This window comes from Styela clava, chromosome 7 (assembly GCF_964204865.1).
Source record: "Styela clava chromosome 7, kaStyClav1.hap1.2, whole genome shotgun sequence".
In the NCBI taxonomy this organism is placed as follows: Eukaryota; Metazoa; Chordata; class Ascidiacea; order Stolidobranchia; family Styelidae; genus Styela; species Styela clava.
In genome coordinates, this window is record NC_135256.1 from 5,497,848 (window position 1) to 5,522,368 (window position 24,521).

Sequence of the window (24,521 nt, forward strand, 5' to 3'; positions counted from 1 at the left end):
GGGGGCGGACCTCCAGCCTGCTTACTACGCCTTTCGTTGTGAAAAACTGCTAAATGAATCAAACAATCTAAAATTAAGTCGGAGAATACCGAATTTAGTGTCGTAATTAGATTATGTACACATTCCGAAGCTAACGTTGTTCAAACGCGGTACGTGAAATCTAGACCAGGGAAATCAAAAGCAAGTGTCATTCAGGATCACTTTATTAAGCTTCTGTTGAATCAAATGCTATTTGTAACTTTGGTCTTGGCACTCGTCTCACTTAGGTATCTGTGGCATTCCTTTACTTGTAGGAACACTGCGAGTTCAAAATGTATAGTTTTCTTAAATGCTTAAATATAAATTCGCTGGCAAAAAAAAATTCAGGTCTAAACAACAAATAGTTCCTGCAACAATTTACTCTCTAAAAGCATTTACCATGTTCCGATGAACAATCTTCATCATTTTAGTAATGATGAGACAACGATTCTCAGTCTCTCCATAAAGATAGTTTCAGATTGTTCAACTGAGGATGTGCGGAGGATGTTTAATTTCATGCTAGTTCAGTTGAAAACCTCAATAAGACTCAACACCATCAAATAAGTTGGTTTCTGTGGCTGCTATTCCAAGAGCTTCCAAAAACTGGCACCCTTTTAAAATATACCATGTTGCATGATTCCTGACTTTATTTGAGCAAAATGTGAAACTGTTTTTGTAGATTTGAGAAACAAGAATAATAAATCATAATAACAGAAGTAAAGCACATAAATTTGTGTGGTATCAAAAACACACACAAGAATGATATCATGAACAGTAAGAAAACACATAGATGGAAATTGAATAGCAAAAAAGCACATAATATAGACTGCAGAAATACAGATTAACTACGAAAGCACATAAAGGTGATCGAAGACAGTATCACATAGATCTGAAATTGAATAGCACATAACTTAGACTGCAGAAACACATAGATCAAACTAAGAAAGCACATAAAGGTGATCATATCACATAGATTTGAAATTAAATAGCAAAATAGCACATAATTTGGACTGCAGAGACACATAGATTAAAACTACGAGAGCACATGAAGGTGATAAAAAACACAAGACACAGTATCGGCAGAAAGCCTAACAACACAATTTCAAATATTAATAGCAATGAACACAGTAGAAAAATGGGATTCGGATTTTAATAAATTTATAAAAAATTGAAACAAAATGTTAAACGAAGATTAATCTAAATACTGAGTCGAACACCATGTATCCCATGAGTTCGTTGCAAATTATACAATATACAAATTACTGCTTTAAATTCATTTGCAAATGCTAGACTGGTGCAAATACAGGTGGACTGTGCAAGAATTTATTATGGAAAATGCTTCCTAGGCAAGATTACAGATGAATATGCTAAAATAAAACATTTGGCTAATGATCGATGCCTCAAAATTCAGAATCTAAACGTTACAAAATTGTATTTTTGCACAGGGATAAATTAGGCTCTGGAATTACCAGCATGTATACTATATTTATATAGTTAAATAAAATGCACACATGCACAACAACACATTGAGAAGCAATTTATTCTACATGTGATATCAAAACTAGATATAAATTCACCAGTTAGGATTACTTTTTAAAACTCTCATAGCAGCGGGAAAGCACCAAAAAAATGTGGTCCCAAACTTTCAATTTCAATCAAAAAATCTCCTAGATAACTGCATCAAACTAAACTAAATTTAATCGACTTTTAAATCATTAAATATTCTTGAATAATACCCTTTTTCCATAGGAAGTATTCAGTTGTGCAAATTATTAAACTTGACTGATCAGGGACACAGTAAGTTGATTTAAACAGTGAAACGATGAACATGCATATGATGATTAATCAAACAATAATTGATATTCACAATGAAGAGATTGAATTATAATAATTTGTGCAATAAAATATGAGAAGGATGTGCGACTTTAATACTGAGCTGATATGAATCCAGAAATCTCAAATGACAGGATATTAATTTTAGAAAAAAAATTTGATTCAAGTATATTAACATAGGTACAGAACCCATCAAAAAATTACAATAATTTTCTTTAAAAGAAAGAACAACAAAAGTATAGAAGGTTCCTAATTTAAAATGATGAAAATCAGCTTAAATTTGGGACAAAAACCACTTTAGGGAGCAGAAGCATAGTGCAGGGTTTCCCAAACTGGGGTCCACGACCCTTGGGGTTCCGTGATGATTGCACCGGGGCTCCGTAACGTTTTGAGAAGAGTCTGATTTATCTTCAATGATTGGACTCAAACAAAAAGCGATTGCGTCTTTTTGGTTGAGTGTTGGAAACGTTGCCCCATCATTGCTGTCAGAAAAGGGAATTCAAAATGTTATTGCTCTTTGCAGTGACATACATGTGCGAGCATTTTCAGCTCTTACCGATATGATTACAAAATACTGATCAAAACTTGGGGGTTCATCAAAAATAAAGATTCACAAACAGGGGTTCGTGGCCCAAAAAGTTTGGAAAACCCTGGCCTATTGGTTACAATGTTGGTCCTAACGGTGTTGAAACCACTGTTTAAAGATCTCGGATTTGAAACTCTTCAGTCTACAGCAGGGGTGTCAAGGCCAAAAATATTGCTCAATTAGACTGGCTCATTGGCAGGCCATATAAGTGTGATGTAACAATTTAGTTATCAATCTTCACAAATTAGGGTTCAGAAAAGGGATGCAGCAATAGAATTTATAAATCACATCACCCAACAAGCCGGATTTCACCCGAAGGTCATACTTTTTCTATGTCAGGTCTACAGGTATCATCTCATTCAGAGTGTATTATATTGGGTATGCAATGATAGACAGGAAGTTCCTGATATCATCTCAAAAACAGTAGATCCTCATGTAAATATGACGGCTTGATAGAGCCTTGTTCAGAGATAAAAAAATATAGATATAAAAAAAAAACATAAAAAAAGTGGGAATGTATTAATAAGTAGTGCCTGATGGAATATATTTCAACTACAGTTTGTAATTGAAAAAATCTACTGTAGTTACTCAAAATCAGAACAAAAACAATGACTATATCAAAAGTATTATACATACACCCGAGTCGAGAAGGTCTGACCGAGGCAAAATACGATAGCCTCCTTGAAACACAAAAATATTCACCAAAAAAACTTCATTATGTTTATGTACCATAAACAAAGTGACAGTGAAAGTGGCAAAGCAGGAAGTTAAAGTATTCTAACCCCTCTGTTTACTTAAATATGTTGAAATGCCCAACACAAATTAAAGTTATTGGGCTTAGAACCAAGTGATTAGAAAAAGCTTCAGCTTGACCAAGATGCCAGTATTAGTAGATTTAAACAAAAAAAAAATTATTTTTTAAACTTAGTTATATTCTATATGTAATAGCTGGTTATACTAAATAGAAAAGTGAAATCGCCACAGTAGTTTTTTGTGCAAAGTAATCAACAATAACAATTATAATTCACAAAGCATAGATATAGAAAATGCTGAAGCCACATATACTACTAAATAAGCGATTATCAAACTAATATATTGCATTTCATGCCTATAATAATTATACTGTTTTATTAATAAATGGAAATAAAGAAAATATCTATAAAAGTCCCAAAAGAAAAAATTCAAAATTAACTCAGTTTTTTAATTATTTATTTATTCAAATATTAATGTAACAAATTACTTTTACCATAGCCTGATTGTTTGCATTCTTGTCTTAACTGTACAATAATTTTATGGGACAAGCACATTGATAATTCCAAGTTGAATTTAACAAATGTGAAACAAACACAGAACCATTACAGACACAATTGCTGTATCTTTAACTATGAACATTGTTATTTCACATTTTTCTTATAAATTTAATTGCAAAAAATAATAGATTTAGACCAAGGGTGTGCTATATCTTTCATTGGAGGGCGGGTTGGTGGATATCTAGCTGGATCACACATCGACACAACCATGTATACAACGAATTACAGTAATAAAGACACTGGGGAAAACGGAGAAAGATTAGACACAGCGACCATAGCAAAAAATACTTTTTATTGTATTTTTATCCCTGTGGGCACCTTTTTAAACATAAACTGTCGGATTAGGATTTTATGCTTGATGTGGAAAAAACTGTAGATTATGAAAGATGATATTCTTTCAAGAGGACCATTGTTATAGGTGTGTTAGTACTGTATATTGAAAATTTTGAAATTCTTCGTAATATGGATGATTGTGAATTTAAATTCACAAAAGTAAATTTGGCCCTACGACATACAGACAATAAGAAACACATTTACATGGCATTACATGGGGGGGGTATATTTATTTGGCTCACACAGAAAATCGGAATAAAAATCCTAACCTGGTACACACACTACCAAAAAACAAGTCCATTTAAATTTTGACAAAAAATATCATGTATCAAGATATATGTAACAAGTATGATGAGATATAAACATAAAGTATTCATTATATAATTTCATTATCATTTTCTTCTTTCTGTTCAGAACTTCCAGCAGGTTTATAAACAAGGTATACCAGGAAGTAGAATATTGCACATACAACCTGAAAAGAAAAGATCATTCTTGTTAAAATAGCCAAGGTGTTTATCAAATTCGGCGGTACAAAGCAACCAAGGCTGTTGACGAAAAATTTAAAGTTTCTCAATCCAAATGTTAAATTTTATAGTAAGAGAATGCATACAAGTTTTTGCCTATAGTGCACCCATCGAGAAAGCCGTAACCGACAAGGTGTTACGTGAAACACCCTATTGGAAAATGAGTTTTTATTGATCGTGAAAAAGGAAATAAAAAGTTTTAAATATATGTGGCAGGAAAAATTGATTGAAAAAATTGTGGAACAATTGGTATACTGCATGTCTAAAATTAAATTTTTGTACTCACTGTTTGTATAAGTAACAAAATAGTATTATTCCTGGCAACTTCTAATCTCCTGTACGTTCTACACGACCCTTGTTCACCACATTCTGTGCTCCAGCTAACGCAGGCAACATCAAGAACCGCTCCAACGATTACTCTACCAGGAATGATGCCGACAAGACGCACAAACGCCTCCTGGAAAAAAGAGAAATAAACAGTTTTCGGAGCTCCAGAAGTATGTGCACCAAGATGGTGCACATCCTGAACATAGTATGTGTACCAGTCTAGAGTTATTAGGTTGTGCGAAATCTTGGTGCACATACTTCTGGAGCACCCAGTTTTCAATAATGTTACCATTTTTTGCATTCTGACAAGAAAAAAATGGTAACCTTTTTTCGGCCCACCCTGCATCAAGTATTGTTAGGAACTAAATTCTTTTTAACCTCAAATGTCAAAACAAAGTATCTAGATTAGGTGCCAAGGAAACATTTTTCAGTCAGTCGAGGAATTGCGCATTTGAGGATGCCGAAATATAATTTCTGGAAAGACCGGACCAAAATAATTTAGAAGTTTTATATGCGGATCTTCGGTGAAAATAGTTGAGTAGCCCTGTGATATAGTACTACTAAAACTCTTTTTTTTACTATCACTATAATATTTATTTATGCACACATTATATAAATATAAACTACTTGAAACGAACTGTACAAAAGTGAGAGAGCAACTTGTGCATGACACCAGCTGAAGATCCATTGAAGATTGAATAAATAAAGTACTTTTTATGCAAAGTCAGGGGGAATAAAGAGTTTCAAAAAAGACGGAAGAAGGGATTCAACAACATAGGTTAGAAACCACTGGTTTTTTTTGGAGTGTTCCGCGAAACAGGGATCGAAATTGCGAGTAGATTAGTTGCCATGGCAATCTCTGACGTACTTCTGCAACTCTGGGTCGTAAATTTGTCTTCCCTCTGGCGCAAAAACAGGCGGACAAGCCTCGCTAACTAAATAGGCGATCAGCCCTCGTGCCACTTTTCGCTAACCATTCAACATCGTTAACAGTCGGCCTAATTTTTTAATTATTAAGTTTACAGCAAACTTTTCAATTTTACCAAAGAAAAAGAAAAGAAGAAAAAATCAACAGTTTTGAACTCTTGGTTCTATGTGACTCATAACTCTTGCTCCACATGGTAACATTTCAGCAGTTGTAATTGCCATTTTGATTACCCTATCATTCTAAATCCAGTTGAGTAATAAAACAGTTTATGACAATGCACTGACCTTTTGTGTCAGCAAAATTTATGGCCAACCCTATCATTAATAATAAAGCATGTAATAAAACCTAATTAATTCTCTCTAACTGCTTAAGGTTTAATTTTCCAATGTCTTGTTCCAATGTCCAATGTCTTCTACATAAATACAATACATTGATGAAGCAATTAAATATGTTATGACATGTTTTAACTTTCAACTTTTGAATAGAATATTTGGCTGAATCTAGATATTAATTCAGATTCCATTTTTATTAAAATAGTTTGCTCAATCGGCCACATTTCTTCTCTATTTATAACTATTTGTAAATTGGAATACTACTGCAAGTCAGCATCCAGACATGCTATTTTAAACATACAGAAACTCGCCCCAAATAATATGAACCAGGGGTGTGCAACCTTTAATAAAACAGGAGAGCCGGATACGAATAACTTGATATGATCGCGGGACGCATCTTTAATTAATGTAGCCTTTCTAATAGTTGTAGGTACAAAAATTTTGGTTATTGATCTTGTGACATGTGTTGTTCGCTTCCAACAAGCTAGCTGTTGGGTAATTGTAACGTTTTAGGAATAGACAATAAATAGGACCCAAGTATAGGCTTGGAATTGGCGAAAGGATTGGAATTACTCGCACATTCCAATAATTTGCGCATTCAAAATTGGCACTTCTCCACGGGCCGCACAATCTTTTCTTGTGGGTCGCAGGTTGCACACCCCTGATATAAACACTTCCAGATCTCAAAATTCAATGTGACCACACCACAAGTTTACTGAGAATTGTAATGAAATAATACAGTACATATTCTTACTAACCTGCAATGAAATTGCCTTCACTCTTTTATTGAAAGGAACACATCTCATTGTCACTTGAAGCGCTGGAGAGTAAGTTAGGAGCGACGAGAAAAAACATAAAAAAATAATAAGAAGAAACGGAATTATCATTTGACACGCATTTCTATCACAATTCTCTGACGAAATAACAATATTTTCCGTCGAATTCAAGTTCGAAACGCAAGAACAGTTTGTGTAAGAAGTTTCGCTGATTTGAGTTTGGCATCCGGCAAAACAAGGCGAAAAATATGTGATTCCTTCTCCACATACTGGTTGATAACGATCAGTTGAACATCCACAATCTTCATTACATGATGAGTAGGGTGTAAGTTCAAAGGTCGAGTTGGGATATGGAACTGTTCCTCCAGCAAGATCTAAAAATAGAAAATTGAAGAATCTCGACTTTGGTAATGCTGAGAAAAATAAAATATTCACCAAGTAACACAGTCCATATATGGAACATCAATGATCGGTTAACTGTTCCCACACACAACCTGATGCTCCAGAAGTATGTGTACCAGAAGTATGTGTACCAGAAGTATGTGTACCAATATACCAATATATTCACTTAGATACGTTTTTATCAAATTCAAAATAATCTCACCTATATCTTGGCAATGCACAATGAATCCGATACTACAAAAAGCAGAAAACACTCCACAAGCCAAAAGGTACTTTATTATTCCTTCAACGGAAAGATTGAATTTTTTAATAACGATCCCGCTGGTAATCTGAGCTCCAGTGTTCGCAAAAATGGCTGCTACTCCAAAGAGAAGGCAAGAATGAAACGGCGTTAATCCAAAAACTGACTCGAGATATTTAGCTCCAAAAGTATTGAATCCGTAAATTAAAGCGCAGTTTGTGGTGACAGCGAGAGTTGTGAATACATAAGCTTTGTTTTTCAAAAGTAGAAGGATATCCGATCCGACTTGACACGATTCCCTGAAATAGAAAGGTAATCCTAAATTTGTTTTTCTAGTTTTGACTCAGACAGTGATCAAGGACCAGGATAGGGTTAGCAGCTAGTCCTGCTATATCCAATAATCAACTATTCCGAATATATTCGAAAATAAAATTTGGCTGCTTGTCTGGGACCAAAGTAAAAGTTTGAAATGCTTCAAAATATAATGATAAAATGCATATAAAAGTGGCCATCAATATGTAAATAAGTAATAGTTTAACATTTGATTTTGTATGAAACTCAGATTCCTCCAATCCAACTTCGCATGATTCCCCGAAATAGGAAAGTAAATATAAAGTTCTTTTCTAGTTTACGCAAAATGTAGACTGAGAATTAGGACAGGGTAGATAACAGGGATGACCAAATCAAACCATCCACTATTTTGACTACATTTTAAGGTACTCCCGTAGTATGTGAATCAAGATGGCGGGCACTGGAACTGGACGCCATCTTGGTTCACAGACTACGGGAGTACCAATTTTAAGATAAAATTTTCATGGATGGAATGGTGAATTTATTCCACATTAGGTCCTATTTAACTGAGAAATATATTCAATGAGTCAAATTTGGGAATGTAAGAAGTTAAGATAAACAATAATTTAAGTCGGTGGTTTCGAACCGGGAGTCCGGGCCCAACCAGGGGGCCACAGAGCAGTTGGAGGAAGCCACCATGCTAGGCGCAGAACTGATTTCACTAGACCCTATACAAGTAAACTCCCCGTTCTTGCTAGTTTCATTTCTTGACAAAGTTATTTCACAGGATGTTTCCACTTTGTTGAGCATGAATTGTTTGAACAGAATGAGATTTGCATTCTACCAATCAAAATACCACTGGAATAATAACAGGGAATCCATGGGTGCCAAAAGCTTCCGGTTAAGTGTTTAAAAATCTACACTAATTTTTGTTTCGTTTTGGACATCCATGATTTCAATTTAGTTTAGTTCTAAATATCCTTAATTAATTTATATTGAACAAAATTATTGAAAAATAGCATTAATTCTATATTTCTAATTAATTTAAACATGTAAGATTAATTCTTTGCAACCAATCAAATTTCCTTATATCAGGTCATAAATCTTAAAGTTCAAAGTCCATAGTTAACATGTAGTAATTAATCTGGACTTTGTTACTAAACAGATGACTAACAACATACTGTGCCACCTACGGTAATAATGTTCAAGTTTCAGAAACATGGTGTAATCCTCTAGAAAAAAGATTTAAAAGTGAGAGAATACATTAGATTCTCCTTTTGTGAAATTATGAATTTGTTGGTATTTAAATTATGATTGATGACAGTGATATGTTGCTCTCTTTCCATACTGAATAACCATGCAAGTCAAACACATGACACGAATCATTTTGTTTTCATGGCATATTCAACAACTTCTAATCGAAAAACTTTCAACAAGCAGTCAGTTCAACATACTCGTTATTGGGCTTGAAAAATTTTGTTTCCCAAGTCGCCTCCATTAAATTTTCAATTTCCAAATTTGTTGACAAGAAAGAGCAGAGTTCAGTTACACGAAATTGTTTACAAACCAATCGATTCACATCGATACCAATAGCCAACATTAGTCATGTTTGAAACACAATTCTCAATGAAATGCATTCATTATTTACCGGGTATTTACTTTCAACCAAAGGAGGCAAGGTTTGTTTGAATTCAGGTGGAAGTAGGCCTGTGGAATTTGAAAATACAAATGTTTTATTATCATAGTTCAACAGCTGATGCATAATGTTGAACATTATTAAGTAAACGCTTGCCGCCATATTGCTATACTGCTTTTTTAAAGTTTGGAATAAAGTTTTATTTGAATTTGTTTCAAAGAAATTAGGACAATCTAGATTAATATGTTAAGAGGCCAAACTGCCTATTCACCATTTAGTATTTTTTTTATTGCTTGTTTTTTGTAACCTGTGTCACATCACAAAAATGCTTGAATGAGATGACTATAAAACCTGAAATTAGACCTGAATTTTGCCCTAATTTTACCCTAAACCAGTGCATATTTCATACTTGCAAGTTGCAAATGCAACGCTCATATTTGAGAAGGCCGTTCATTGTTTAGCATTAGCTGTTAACACCATATGCTTCCTGTTACTATGTGAATTGAATAAGCAAATCCTTCAAGTGGATGCTATAGATCAGAGCTACTCAACGGGCGGACCACGGTCCGAATCTGGACCTTTCGGGTATTCAATTCGGACCGCGCCTAATTCTTTATTTTGGATCATTAACCCCACTTTTGTAGTTTCCATTTATAAAATGACTTTTATAGATTTAAATATATACGAAAAGAACTATAACGCCATAATAAACAATGTTGATTAGTTAATAATCATTAGTCGGCCGAGGAATTGCGTGTTTAAGGATGCCGAAATATAATTTCTGGAAAGACCGGACCCAAATATTTTTGAAGTTTTGTATGCGAACCTTCGGTAAAAATAGAGTTGAGTAGCCCTGCTATAGATAAGCCACAGTAAAATTAATTGTGCAAGCTATAGCGAGCACAAATAGAAATAAGCACAACAGCTTATAATATTGAAGCACCCGTCAATTAAGGTTATTCGAACAAAGGGACGAGCGTTCAGCTTGAATCAAATATTACTTCACTAAATTTCAAATTAATAATAAAATATTGATTCCATAAATAATTTCAAATATTGATGATCAATTTCAAAGAATGATCTGTAAGTTGAACTGACAAAAAATAAAACAAAATAAAATATGATACTTCTGTGATGTATGTACCAGGTTAGGGTTGTTAGTTTTATTCTGATTTTCCTTATTTTAGTTCTATTACAAGTTCGGGGAATGTCTTTGTTAGCCAACTGAATATACCCCCTGCCCATAGGTTTCAGGCCCTTTACACAACTTGATGTAAAATAGGCGAACAACATTAGTTACCTCAATATTTGTACATACACTTCTGGAGCGCCCAAAATATGATAAAACCCATCTCTATCCATCCCAGCTGACAGTTTAGCTAAGACCAGAATTAAATTCAGCACAAATAGAAACTCACTTTTCGTTTTCCTCATTGATTTCAGTCTTTATAAGATGATTCTCCTGAACTTCCACATTTCTATTTTTCCTGTGTTCCGCTGTTCCCGGAAGATATTTGGGGAGCATTAATATCGGAATTGAAATTAATAACATGATTCCCCCACAAAATAGAAAGCCGGTCCACCATGCCCCAACCCATAAATAACTCGTGCTGTCAATGGGTATTTCATCTGAATTTGCAGAAAAGTCCGTGTACAATTCCAACGCTGCTCCACCACATAAAAATCCGAGTGCTGGTCCGATTCCTCCTGTGGCGAAGTAAATAGAGTTGTACATAGCGGAGTTCTTCTTTTTCACATTTTCGTCAAGATAGGTGACTCCATGAGCGTACATTGGACAGATTGATAAACCGATTATAGAGATTGCAACAATGAAAATGTATCTGAAATTGAAAATATTAGTATTATCTATTATGCGTGTAGTGTGGTAAAAGAAAGACATAAGTGGGTAAAGCTTAGCAAGTGCAAGGAAAGTAAGACAAGTTTGATTAAATTAGGACAAGTGTGGCTTAAGCAAGGCAAGAGTGGGACGGACTAGTGGTACAAGTTTGAGACAAGCAGGACATGTGAGTAGCCAATGCCGTGCGAGATAAATCCATGTTTGTTGTTTTTAAATTTTTTTCATTTAATAATCTGTGAGGACAAAAAAATATATGGTATCGATAAATTTATATATTTTGATATTCCAGAATTTGCCAGAATTTATTGGAACTATGAGCAGGTAATTTAATAGCCTTAGTGTGTCGACAACTCATCTAAAGAAGATAGGTATTCATATTCATTTTTTAATATTCTAGAATTATATGTCTAAATTCATTTAAATTGTGAATAGGAAATTTATGATAGAGCATAATTATGTGTTAATTCCAATAGGAAAAAGTTGTTATAGAGTAAAAATATCTGAATTTCAGCAAAGCTATTTATGAGTACGCAAAGTATTGAATGTTTTATAACTTGAAATCACATATCGAGGGAGTGTAGAAGCGATTACATGAACCTAAGCAACGTAACGATTAATCACAGTATGGTATGAAAAGGAAGCATCTTTGACGCAATAAGTTTCCGTCATAAAGTGATATTCATTGTTTCGAGGTGTGATAACCGACAGGGAGTTTTTTAATGATTGCGAAATTTGAAACTGTATTCCTTTGATAGGGATTTATGTAGAATACCTTTCAGGGGAATTTTTTTAAAATAAAAATTTGAGTTCTTTTATAATAGGGAATTCCATAAATTACAGCTAAAAGTTATAAAATTGAAAATTTATTCCAAACATAATTATTATGATATTTCTATCAAATTTGTTTTAATAAGTAGTTTTCAAGAATATTTTTGCCATCTCTTCAAAGAATATTCTTCCTACTGCGTTCCTTTGATTGTAAATACAGTGCAATGGGACTTTTTAATATTCTCAAAATATAAATTTGCGTTTATTTAATAAAGGAAATCTATAAACTGCAACTAAAATTTACATTCGCTTAAAGATTTTAGTGTCATTGGCATTGAAAAACTATTTCATGACCACATTTATCGAAAGAACATAGAATTTCATTCATCTTTTCGGGACACAAGAGCCACAAGGGATGAATATTAAGGAAGTTTAGAACAATTACAAAAAATTTTCATTTATTGTTTTAATCAATTCTTGTACCTAATATTTTTTTTTTCTCAGAATTGGATCATGCATGGCCAGATATGCTAATAACAGACAAAATATCACTATATTACATTTGACACACAGACAACTATTCTGGTCTGCATTATACAATACTGAGAAACAAAACACCATTGTTTAATGTGGACTCCAATTGTTGAATATAAAACAAAGAGAGAGATCTCATTAATGGCATTTATTTCGGCCACCCGCTGTTATTTAATCAAGAAATTCACTGATTTTATTGATTATTTAACATGCATGACTCCCATAATTTTAAACTGATTGTTCAAATATGCATGTTAAGTAACTGCTTTTAGTGTTATAGTTGAACTATGTATGTCTGAAGAAGTCTGACCTTGGTCAGACGAAAAGTTACAGAAATATATTTGTGTTAGTGTGCAGCAAGACTCTTGAATCACTTAAAATTTATAGCATTGCAAAACACATTTAACCTGATTCTTTATATATTTATATAAAATTTGCTTTTAGTAAGCTCCTTAAAAAGCCATTTTGTGGCTCTGAACTAGCAGTCCCTCAGAGGTGAGATTTGATATGAACTACTTCCAAGTCTTGTGGGCAATCACTAACATGTAATTTTACACTTAGCTCTTCACATTTAGGTGGTCACTATGGCTGGGTATTTTGAATCGAACAGTGCAGGCCGCCCAACCTTTTTCATCTCGCGGGCCACTTTCACATAAGGAAATTCGATGCGGGCCGCAAAGGTTTGTACCAAACTCTAATACCAACCAAGTCCTGATTTCGTTAGAATTTATAAAGGCAAGATTATTAATATAAAATCAATCACGTTAATGGTTACTGCATGGTTACTCATTAATGCTGGCGTAATATTCGAATATGAAGTCGAATATTAAAATAGCAGTTCAATATTCGAATATCTGGTAACACAAGGCGTGGATATGACACTAGCAGGCCGCTGAATCAAAAAATCAATCATTACTCAACACACTCGTGAATTTACGACGACCACATGAGAATCTGTGCACGAGAATCTAAGTTACTAACAAACAAAGACGTAAAAATTGAGTCCTGTATTTGAGTCATGATGTTTAATTATTTATTTATTTTCAGTGGCCATGATATTGTCTCAATGGGCGTAATGTGCGCCAATGTCGCGGGAACATGAAGTTTTAGAGGGCTGCTTCGTGCAATTTGAAACATCAATACAAGTATTTAATGAAAAAAACATTACAATAACTTTTGGACGAATATACAGTTTATACTAATTTGAATATGTAGAATTGTCATTAAGCCAATTTTATCAGAATTATTGACGGATATGCAGTGACGATATTCCCGGCATTTTATTCAACGCAAACAAAAATACAAACATAAAAGAAAAACGAGTCCCGGAGCCAGCAGCAAACATTATTGTTGACTATTTATTTTACGTTGGCGATGAAGACGATCAAAGACTACACAAAAAAAGCAATCAGAATGGAACTAATTTAAAAATTTAGGTTCCAAATTCATTCCTATAATTGCGCTCAGCGTTCGTCGCCTATGAACCCACAACATCTTTCAAGACCGTCAAACAGAACACACAGTTCTACGAAAAAAAACGAACGTCGATGTCCACCAGTGCGCAAGACTTGATACATACATAATACGTAATAATAAGAATTGGCATCCGGATGTGGATAGATGGCGGGAATAATCACATCAAAACCACGAAACATACTTAAGCCTATTTATAACATAGTGAAAAATTGAAAAGTCTGCTTACAAAATTTATTGGGCAGGTTGCAAAAACAGTCAGGCGGGCCGCAGGTTGGGCACCCTTGGAATAGTGTATTATTAGAATTGGTTTAGACGAAAATTTTGAATTATCACCTTCCTGTTTGTTTTCTGTCCGCCAAAGGTTGAGGTGCATTCTACAATTTTCTTTATTAAAGTTATATTTTTACAATGCAATTCGGTCACATCCACTCACATGACTTGTTTTTTCCAGTTAGTTATTACTGAAATATGTTTCTCATTGTATTTGAACAATCTGCGAACTAACTGAGTGATGAATTCTATGTTTTCATAATTTATGCGTCTGGAGGACCCATCACAAAAAAGTCATTTTTAATTATATTCGATTCGAAAAAGTATTTGATTCTGAAATCATCAGGTATTCGAAAATGCCGAGCCCTAGTGATCACCCCTAACCTTGCTCAAAGATCAATCACCTGAATTTACAGGTGAATGCACATAGTCCCAATTGCACATGCACATATCAATTTTTAAAGATATTCCTACTGTTAGATAAATATTGCCACCTACCTATAATTTCTAATACTGGATTGGTTGCAGTCAGGTTCTGTTACATTTCCACAATAGTTAGTAATATCAATGTTGAGAAACTGATATTTGGGAGCGATGAAATGTGGAAGAGCGAATAAAAAGCAGCCGAGACCACAGAGGAAAACTCCCCAGCCGATCCAACGTGGTTTATCGACTTTGTCTCGATATAAAGATATGAAAATCATCGTTACCACGATTCCGATATCAGCACTGCTTGCAATTATACCAGTTTCTGTGCTTCGAAGTTCAAATCTGAAAAACAAAACACATTGGTATAAAAAAGGGAATATATTAGTCTTGAAAACTTTGTTATGATGTTAATTGAAGAACGCAGTAACTGGAATCTCTAATTTGGAGTTGAATTTTAAATTTTTTTGCTGCTTTTAGGATCATCATTGCGTCAAATACATCAGAATTCACTCAAGATTCCACTCAAACTTTTCAATGTCTGAAGTCTCTAGTTAAAGCTAAGAATGCTGGCAAATAAGTTTTCGTAGTTTTGATAGCTCAAATAAAGAGCTGACATTAATTGGGGTCAACCTAGAGTCCAAAATCCAGTAAAAATTTTCTATTAATACACAGTCAGACCTTCAAATATTGCATCATTGAACACAGGAAAGATGAAGAAACAATCAATTTATAATACAAGATATATTAATATTCTAATATTCTCCAATATTCTAAACTAGGTGTCTACAACATTTTTTGTCGGTGGGCCATATAACTAACTTCAGACATCTAGCCGGGCCACACACAAAATTTAGCGTGAAAGGCAAGAGAAGAGAATGTGGCTATTGCGTAGCCTAGCAGTAATAAAGACACCATGCAAGCAGCGAAAGATTTAACGCAGCGACAAGAGCAAAAAATATTATGTAATTTTACCCATGTGAGCAACTTTATGAACATTAACTGTTGGATTCAGATTTTATGCTTGATGGGGAAAAATCTAAGTGTTGACAGAGACCACACTAAATGGCAGCAGGCGGGTTGTGACCCTCAGGCCGCCTGTTGCACACCCCTGTTCCAAACAAAATAGAATCCAAATAAATTTAAATATATCTATTTAAATATAAAATCTCAAACCAACCTCTTTTCTAAAGTGCTTATGTTGACGCCAATCAAGCCATTTATAATAGTTTGTTGAGCCATATTTGCGATGCATAGAATAGCCAGAGCTCCTTGTGGAGTTGCCATTGATTGGAATACATTGAATGCATATCTGAAATTAATAATGAGGTGAAAAATAATTTCGATTTCAGAAGGATTAAAAATGATTTTCAAAAAACAGTAGATAATAAGGTTATAGTAACATTAATTAAACTTATATAACAAATTACACAAGTTTACATTAAAAACGGCTATTTCTCTTGTTTTCTCGTCGCGACGATCCCAATTCGAGAAAGATCGCTGACTTTAGTAATTTTATTATCGTCAGCGAGTTGGTATTCATGAAAATCGTATGTATGGTCTGCGCTTGCATACAAGCATTTATTATCGCTCATAGGTGTCATTCACTTATTTTGATTATATTAAGCCCTACAAAAAAAAAATAAGTAGGAAGTTACCTATGCAAAAAAGCTAGGGAAAGGGCCTTCTAAATCCCTGAATTTTCAGTGCGACTTATGTGCGAGTTAACTCTAAATTAAACTTTTTTAACACAAAACTAATAGTGCGACCTATACGGTGGCGCAACCTATAGGCGAGTATATACCGTAATTACCATCACATGGATTTGCCAACTAAAAACTCAGAAATTCAATCCGGTGCAATATTCAGATATAGAAATGTGCCGATATCTCCAATCAATTACCTTATCTCATCTTCTTTAATAAGACTGTATATGGTTGTTTTTTTACTGGTTGGGAAAAAAAAACTTGACTTGACACACTTTTACACTTTTCAATGTTACAAAGAAACTTCTAAGAATTAACTTAACAAAAATTTCTCTTGTATCACAATATATTATTGCAGTCTTACAATTTAAAGTTCCAAAAAATTCATGAAAACGATTTTGAAATCCAAATCCAACATACTTTCTAGTTTTTTGTCCACAACAGATGAATTTACATCCGCATTGTTCATCTGAATTCAATGAACTTTCAGACAATTTTTCCTCCGTTTCTCTTGACTCTTCGCTATCAGTCTGCAGCAGTTGACAATCTTGCTTCAAATCTAATGCAGCATTGCCATTGCAATCGCTGGCTTCTCCCATGATTCCAGAATTTTGTTTGGATAAGAGCTGTGAAAAGCAATCATTAGAAATAACAAAATATAGACTATAAGAATGATACCAGTTTTCGAGTCTAGCAAAGTGAACCCAAATTTTAAACATTAAAATTTCACAACACATTTGTGTTATGGCATCATTTCAAGCAAGTGACACTGTTTACTTTGCTAGACCCCAGTTTTCTCTATCAGAACTGAGTGAGGTGAAGATTATCTTCCATAAAATTCAGCTTTCAAAAATTGCTCATGTTCAGAAAAACAAAAACTGATTACAGAGTTTATTTTGATTGATATAAGAAGCAATTTACCTGTTATTGTGCCTCGAAACGTCTAAATACCGACCAGCAAGTGCGAACAGCAAATTTAAGGAAAAGTCGGAACGCCGATTGCGCAAGACAAAAGCAAATACAACGCTCTCTTGAACACCGAACAAAACATTCCGGGTTTCCCCAAAGGTGTCGCAATTCTCTATCGTGGGATGTCGCCATCGCGCTGCAACGACATGAGTAATGCCTTCACTTCCTCGAGAATCCCCCTATATTTCTTTACGGTGCACTTGGGATTGGTGGTATATATTTTTAAAATAATAATACGCACATCTAAATGATTTTTATTAATTTACAGAAAATTTCATTGCAAATAGAATTCAAAAGAACTTAATTCAACACATGAAAATTTTGGCATTTCCTTGTACGAATTTGAAAACTTATGTGACAATTATAGGAGTTCATGACGGGTATGGGATTAGTTGGTTACAGTACTTGTTTTTTATTTCGGAAGCATGGAATTAATGGTGGAGAAAGCTATAACCGACCAGAGGCTACCTCTCTACATAACTATCCCCGCGTGAGATTCGAACCTAACGCTCACCACGATGAGCCACACCGCCGCGCCTTATTGTCGACTTGTTGCACGAATATTTACATACCAGTACATAACGAAAGAAACAAAATCAGAACTTGGATTAGATATTGAAAAATGAGTGTTGACTTTAATCAACATATAGTGATTCAACAAATATTAACTGGTCGCCAATCCGTCGTGTTAGTACATATTGGCACTTTGTTTATTATCTCTATCAGTTTTCATGAGCAGTGCTTAAATTAGGAACAGAAATCATGACTCGGTTTGTCAGTTAACTACTTTATAGCCTACGTTCAAAACGCATCCTAATTCAAGCACTCATGGAACGTTTATTTGTGATATTTTATTTTCATTATCGTGTATTGTATTGTGCATTGATACATAAGGTTCTGTTTTTTCGTGACAGTCATTCCGAACAAGTATATAAATGGGCATTCATTACATTTTTTTATTATACCGACCGTGGTGTATCTAGGTAAGATGGCGCTCAAAGTTTAAAAATGCGCCCCCCTTGACCATTGGCTGGCGATTTCAACAACATCTGTTGAATTGAAATACCTGCACGCTAATATTTAGATAAAATTAAGAGTTTTAATTATTTTCAATTAGAAATTATTTTATTTAAATACTCTACAATTGAAACCTTTCGCCTTTTTCGTGCCCCTATCCACATGGCTCCCATGGTACGAGCCTTCGTCACAACATTCGAATATTCGAGTTTAATGCCTCAATCATCGCGCTTCCCGACACATTTACTCAGACACTAAATAAAGACATGGTGATTTTAACTGCAATATCCATTGGGAGTAATCAATATGGGCGATATTGTTTACGCAAACTGTTTTTTTTTTCGATTCATTATTCACAGCAAATCTGCTATCTACTTGCATAGTTAGGTAAAAATCGTCACATTAATTAGATGCTATAAACTCAGTCAAAGCCGTATGGAGGTTGATCAATTTACTTTCGGTCACATATGTAGTTGAACTTATATTTCTTCATAGTGGCCCTTATCTCATCTATCTTGCATGGATTCGCAGTGATAATTACATTCGCTACGATTGTCCGACTCCAAGCCTTCTCAGGGTCATCGATTACGCCCTATGTCAATACATGTTTAACAGCTGATCAACTTTTTCCATACCCAATCAGGACTGACAACAAAACAAGACAGGGATAAGTTATATATTTATCGCGAAAAAGCCGATAATATGGCTTAATCATATGGTGAACCACCACGGCCTCTTGTCCGGTTACCAGTCCCTGTCGGGTATGGGATTAGTTAGTTATTTGTTTTCGGAAACATGGACTTGATGCCGCGCGATTCGCCACGTTACCGAATTTCCCCTCTTTGCCTCCTGGTTAATTTATACTTAGTATCTGGTGGTCCACGTTAAACATGGGGATCGGAAATACTAAATCGCAACATATGTTCAATAGTGAAATGTGGAATAGAGCTCGCGGTGAAGGACTTGCTCCTCTCTACTGACAATACATCTATAAATTGGTGATTATCTACTAGATATCTGACCAAACATTTTGTATTGAACTATACATAAAAATAAGTCATGTGCCTCATTGTGAGTTTTATTCGATTCCAGTAAACGTAATTAATATGCATATGTTGAAGAAACTTTCTGAGTAATGGTTAACAGTGAATAGATGAAACTATATACAGGGTGGTCGCTAGAAAAACAAGAAATTTGTCAAACAGCTAGTCATTTTTACAAAAAATAACCTTTACAAAGGCATATGTCATATTACACTCAAAATGAACTCCCGTGAACTTCATCAGAGCAGTGTCTTAACCTAGAAGTCCAAGCTCGTCTAACGTTACAAATGTCAACTTGTGGAATATCGTTTCAATTAAACCTACACGCATTTTATTCGTGATCTCATCTGACCTTCTGCTTTTTCAGCGACCACCCTGCAGTTTAAACATTTTTGTTCACAATTCTGTTTTCTCGGGTTTTAAATTTGTCTTAATCTCTTCTGGTTCATACGCATCCTTGTTCTTCATTCTCTGTTTCCATCTTTTCTTCAAATTTTCTAGATATTCGCTCGCCATATTCATGTTGCTCAGCATTTTTATAATTAAATCGTTGGCACGGAAAGGATCTTCGTCTTTGGCTTCTTCGATATCCATTACGTCATTCGACATGTAGAAATCGAGCTCTTCTATTGATAACACTCCGTCGTCATTTCTATCAATAAATGAAAAAGCAAAATTTCCATCGAACTTTTCGATTTCAAAAACTTCCAATAAATCGGAATTTTTTACTTCAATTAGCATTTGCTTCAAATCCATCGTTTTTCCTTGTTGTACGCTGTTTTTCATATTTTTAAAAAGATCCAGAATTGTTTGCAATTTAAAATTTTCGATTTTGAAGGCAGAATTGTCATTCACATCCGCAAGAAGTCTTTTTGGAATTTGATTCAAATCTTTTAGAATACTCATGTCTCTCGCTTCGACCTCATCACTGAATAGACCGCCACCATTTATATTAGTACCAGCCATTGAGTAATACATTCGACTAAAATCCCGGAGACGCTTCTGGGTTGTGTTGTCAAGTTCCTGTGTTGAGACGATGCCGTTAAAATCATGATCAAAAAGTAAAAATGCGTCGCTCGGCGTTCCAACTTGTACTTCAACCCATTTTTTAAATTCAGGAAAAGTTATTTGGCCATTAGAACCTTTGGTTCTCAATAAAAATTGAAGAAAATACAAAGCATATCTGGAATCGACATGTCGATCGTTAAGTCGTTTTGCAAACGCAGAAGTCTCGGCAGAAAGTTGTTTACTTTGAGTCGCCTGTGTTTTGGTCGGTCCGTGGGGACTATCCAAGTCACGGCACCATTGTTTCCAAATTTCTATGTCCGCGTTTTTCATGTCCGATATCGTAATATATTTGTCTTTATCGTGATCTAGTTCTTTGAAAATTACAGTTGTCCTCGGGCCAGCTTCAATACCCATCTCGCCGTACAAAATAAGACTCAGATAAAAGAACATTTTCATATTAATTTTTGACTTTCCAGTTGCTTTTGCGGCTGCAATAATCTCGTCCCTGACCAAAACCGGGTTCATGTATCCCATATCGACCGTTTCCTGTCCGTTCTCATAAGTCCAGTACACATATGTATCATTCAAACTCAGGTAGCCATTCAAGTCAACATCTTTGCAATCGGAATCCGAAAAATCGTCATTGGGATAAAATAAAAATGTTGAGGAAATTGATCGCTCGTAGGAACGCACTTGGTGAAGATATCTGTAGGGTAAATACAAACAATCGCCCGCTCTTATGGTAGCGTATAGCCAAGGAACGTCCCATACCTCCGGGTTCAAGTCTTCGTCAATTCGATCCACGTTTAAGTGAGAAAATCCCGATGCCTGCGCTTCTCGTCCGACAACCATGTCGAGTTTTGACTTGTAATCTGGGTGAATTAAAATCCAATCCTTCCAACCAGAAACGACACAGTGCATTATATTATCTGCGTCGTGATGTAACATAGATCTTGTGCCATGTGTTCCAATCCACAAATTTAATTCTGCCAAATTCTTTCGAAACGTGCTGCACATTAGTGGTTTCGGAACCCGGACGTCTCGTCTCATCGCATTCGGAAGTAAAGACACTACGTACCAATTTTCCTTTCGGTAATTGTTAATAAAATCTTTAATGGGCATTCGTTTTGGCTCGCTTTTTCTGTCTTCATATTTCTTTTCAATCAAAACCTCTTGGTCTCCATATGTGTCAATCAGGTACGAATCGTCCCAAAGTGAAAGCGCGGGAGACCCGTGTAGGGCACCTCGTATTACAGCAGGCTTATATGGCAATACATGGTTCTCCCAAAGTTCACGCGGGGTCGGAGCTTCAAAATATTCAGTGATGTGTCCTAACGGTGGCCTTTGGCATCCCAACTCGTCCAAGTGTCCAATCCGATGACCGTCCGACTTGGGTTTACAGGGATGAGAAGAGCGGGAATCAAAATCCCCGCATACTTTACTAACGGTGCAAATCGCCGATACGGCGAACAATAGTTGCAATTGCATTATTGTTGTTTTGGAAATTCAATTTGTTTTACAGAATATCCTAGGCTAACTGCAACAAATGAATCTATAATGAAATTGTAAACAAATTAGTGAGAAAGACCAAGTCAAGTCCATGCGTCTCTAATAAATAAATGGCTAACGAATCCCATCATCGACATTAAATAGTAATCGAACGAAAGGCCGTGGTTCGCCATATGATCAAGCTGTTATCGCCTTTCCTCTTCATCGTGATTAATATGAAAACCTTATCCTAACGTAGGCAAATCTGATTGTAAGTACACCTTGTTCATGTCCAATTTAAAACACTCCTAAATTACAAGTAAGCTAATTCACAAACAATCTGCAGACCGCATATTACCGAAGGCAAAATTCACAATATAATTTACTAGATCTGCTTATCAGTGTAATCAAGTAAAGCCAATTATAGTGCTCATCTCCTAATCAAAAAAAAATACAAATTTACAAGTCTCGCTTATCGAAAGCATGTCAACAAAACTTTACTGGGACGGGTGCAGCCGACTGCCTGAAATAGATGGACATTCTGGTTTCAGCAGATTTTTTTTGCAGAAAGCCCCCGTCGAAAATAACATCCCTATCATCGCTAAGGTGGTTAACGCAATCTACAGTGCAAAACGTCGCGAAGGTGTTTTTCTTAAATCTCAACATTTTTGCATTAGTTCTACATAGGATTCACAAATTGTATTGGCTATCTCATCCTATACCCGACAAAACCTAAATTACTGGCCGCTGCTTGCCACAAAATTAAACGGTATTTTTAACATTTTTTGGAGAAATATGAAGAATAATACCCAACCCTTGTCATATATCTTATATTTTTCTCCTACAATCAATACTTTTTTTATTACATGCAAAAAAATTGACCAAAAAAATAATAAAACCATACCATTTTAATTTCTGGTCGAAATTACACATATTGCGTCCACTTTGTTCATCACGCTATTTATCGAATCGGTTGGAATAACCATTATTACTTAATTTACGGCGCTCCAGAAGTGTGTGCACCAATATGGAGGTAACTAATTTTGTTCGCCTACTTTACATCAAGTTGTGTAAAGGGACAGAAGCCTATGGGCATGAGGTATATTCACTTGGCTAATACAGACATACCCGGAATTGGAAATAGAACCAGAATAAGGAAAATCGGTATAAAATCATGGCCTAACCCTAACCTGGTATACTCACACTACGAGAGTACCAAATTTACTAATTGACCGCTAATAAGGCTCTTCATACTATGCTGCCGACACGGGAAGCCTCGCATCACTCGCCTAACTGAGACACAAAAATCCTTCACGATTCAACCTTAGCAAAACTGTCTCAGTATGATATCTTTCATATTTGATTCACCTAATTACAATCAAATTTTAGTTGATTTTACTAGTTTTCTCGTGTAGAATTTTAATAGGAATTAGCCCAAGGCTATTTGCACAAAACTACCTTTCCTGTTTTTGCGATTTTTCCTCGCTGGTGAGAAAAGATATCAATGCAGTGTTTGTCGATGTATTAGTTGTATTCGCTCACAATCTTCGATATTTAGCATGCGTTGCTTTCTGGTTTAAATTGGATATCAAGACGGAATCAAACACTGTAGCAATTATCTGTCTAGTTAAGCTCATGACAGCCCTGAATTGATGAACTGACGCAACTTCGGACCTATCATACAACCTTTAAAGCCTATCGCGCTAATAAGCGATATAATTTTTCACCGAAATAAGTGATAAAGCACATGCTTTCAAATTCTTAAATTCAACCATTCGCAGGCACTCTACTTGTGCTTTCTCCCATGTGCTCTGTATTATTGAGTCAAATACGACAGGAATTTAATTTCGCAGAATGTTTAATTTTAGTCGAAATCGAATAATGTTAAATAATATTTCTCATTTTGGCAGTTTTAGGCTATGCCCGCATTGGAAATATATAATCCGCTATCGCACAGATGTAACATTACAATTTTTGAGAATGGACTTGTATTGGACGCCATTATTATACTTTTATACCCCGCATTAACTCTTACGAATCTTCATTTTAACCAAACTCAACCGACATAGTGCAATGCTGTTTAACTCATTCTGACTGACATTATTCTATCTCACATCATTCGTATATACATACATAAATAGGCATTCGTGTTCTTCATATTGGAGTAATGCTTCCTAAAATAGACATTCGCCTCTAAACATTTTAAACCATATGGCCTATATTGCTTCTTCTAAACTGCATTATGGAAATTTTATTTGCCTACTATCAAGTCTATGCAATGCTCTTAGAAACAGCTATAAATTTACCTACAGTTTAGTAGTAACTGCACTAACAGATGCAAAGAGATATATCCTCTTTATGTTTCGATTGATGGATTTTGTGTTGGTGACTCACTTTCCAATATACAATCCTTTGTAATTA

At 35.0% G+C, this 24,521-nt stretch overlaps 2 protein-coding genes across 2 annotated transcripts; both read right to left on the reverse strand.

The window, feature by feature from the left end:
- Positions 1 to 629: 629 nt before the first annotated feature.
- On the reverse strand, positions 630 to 17,661 carry LOC120328009 (solute carrier organic anion transporter family member 4A1-like). The gene is made up of 9 exons (XM_039394381.2): positions 17,497 to 17,661; positions 16,996 to 17,201; positions 16,050 to 16,181; positions 14,942 to 15,214; positions 10,956 to 11,378; positions 7,572 to 7,909; positions 6,950 to 7,341; positions 4,891 to 5,061; positions 630 to 4,552 (listed from the first exon to the last, which is right to left on the reverse strand). Exons 2-9 carry the CDS (start codon positions 17,172 to 17,174, stop codon positions 4,457 to 4,459), a joined length of 2,004 nt encoding a protein of 667 aa, XP_039250315.2. The 5' UTR covers positions 17,175 to 17,201; positions 17,497 to 17,661; the 3' UTR covers positions 630 to 4,456.
- A 1,962-nt stretch (positions 17,662 to 19,623) lies between these two features.
- LOC120328326 (uncharacterized) lies at positions 19,624 to 22,188 on the reverse strand. The gene has a single exon (XM_039394782.2). The coding sequence runs from the start codon at positions 22,098 to 22,100 to the stop codon at positions 20,001 to 20,003; it is 2,100 nt and encodes a 699-aa protein (XP_039250716.2). The 5' UTR covers positions 22,101 to 22,188; the 3' UTR covers positions 19,624 to 20,000.
- Positions 22,189 to 24,521: the final 2,333 nt, after the last annotated feature.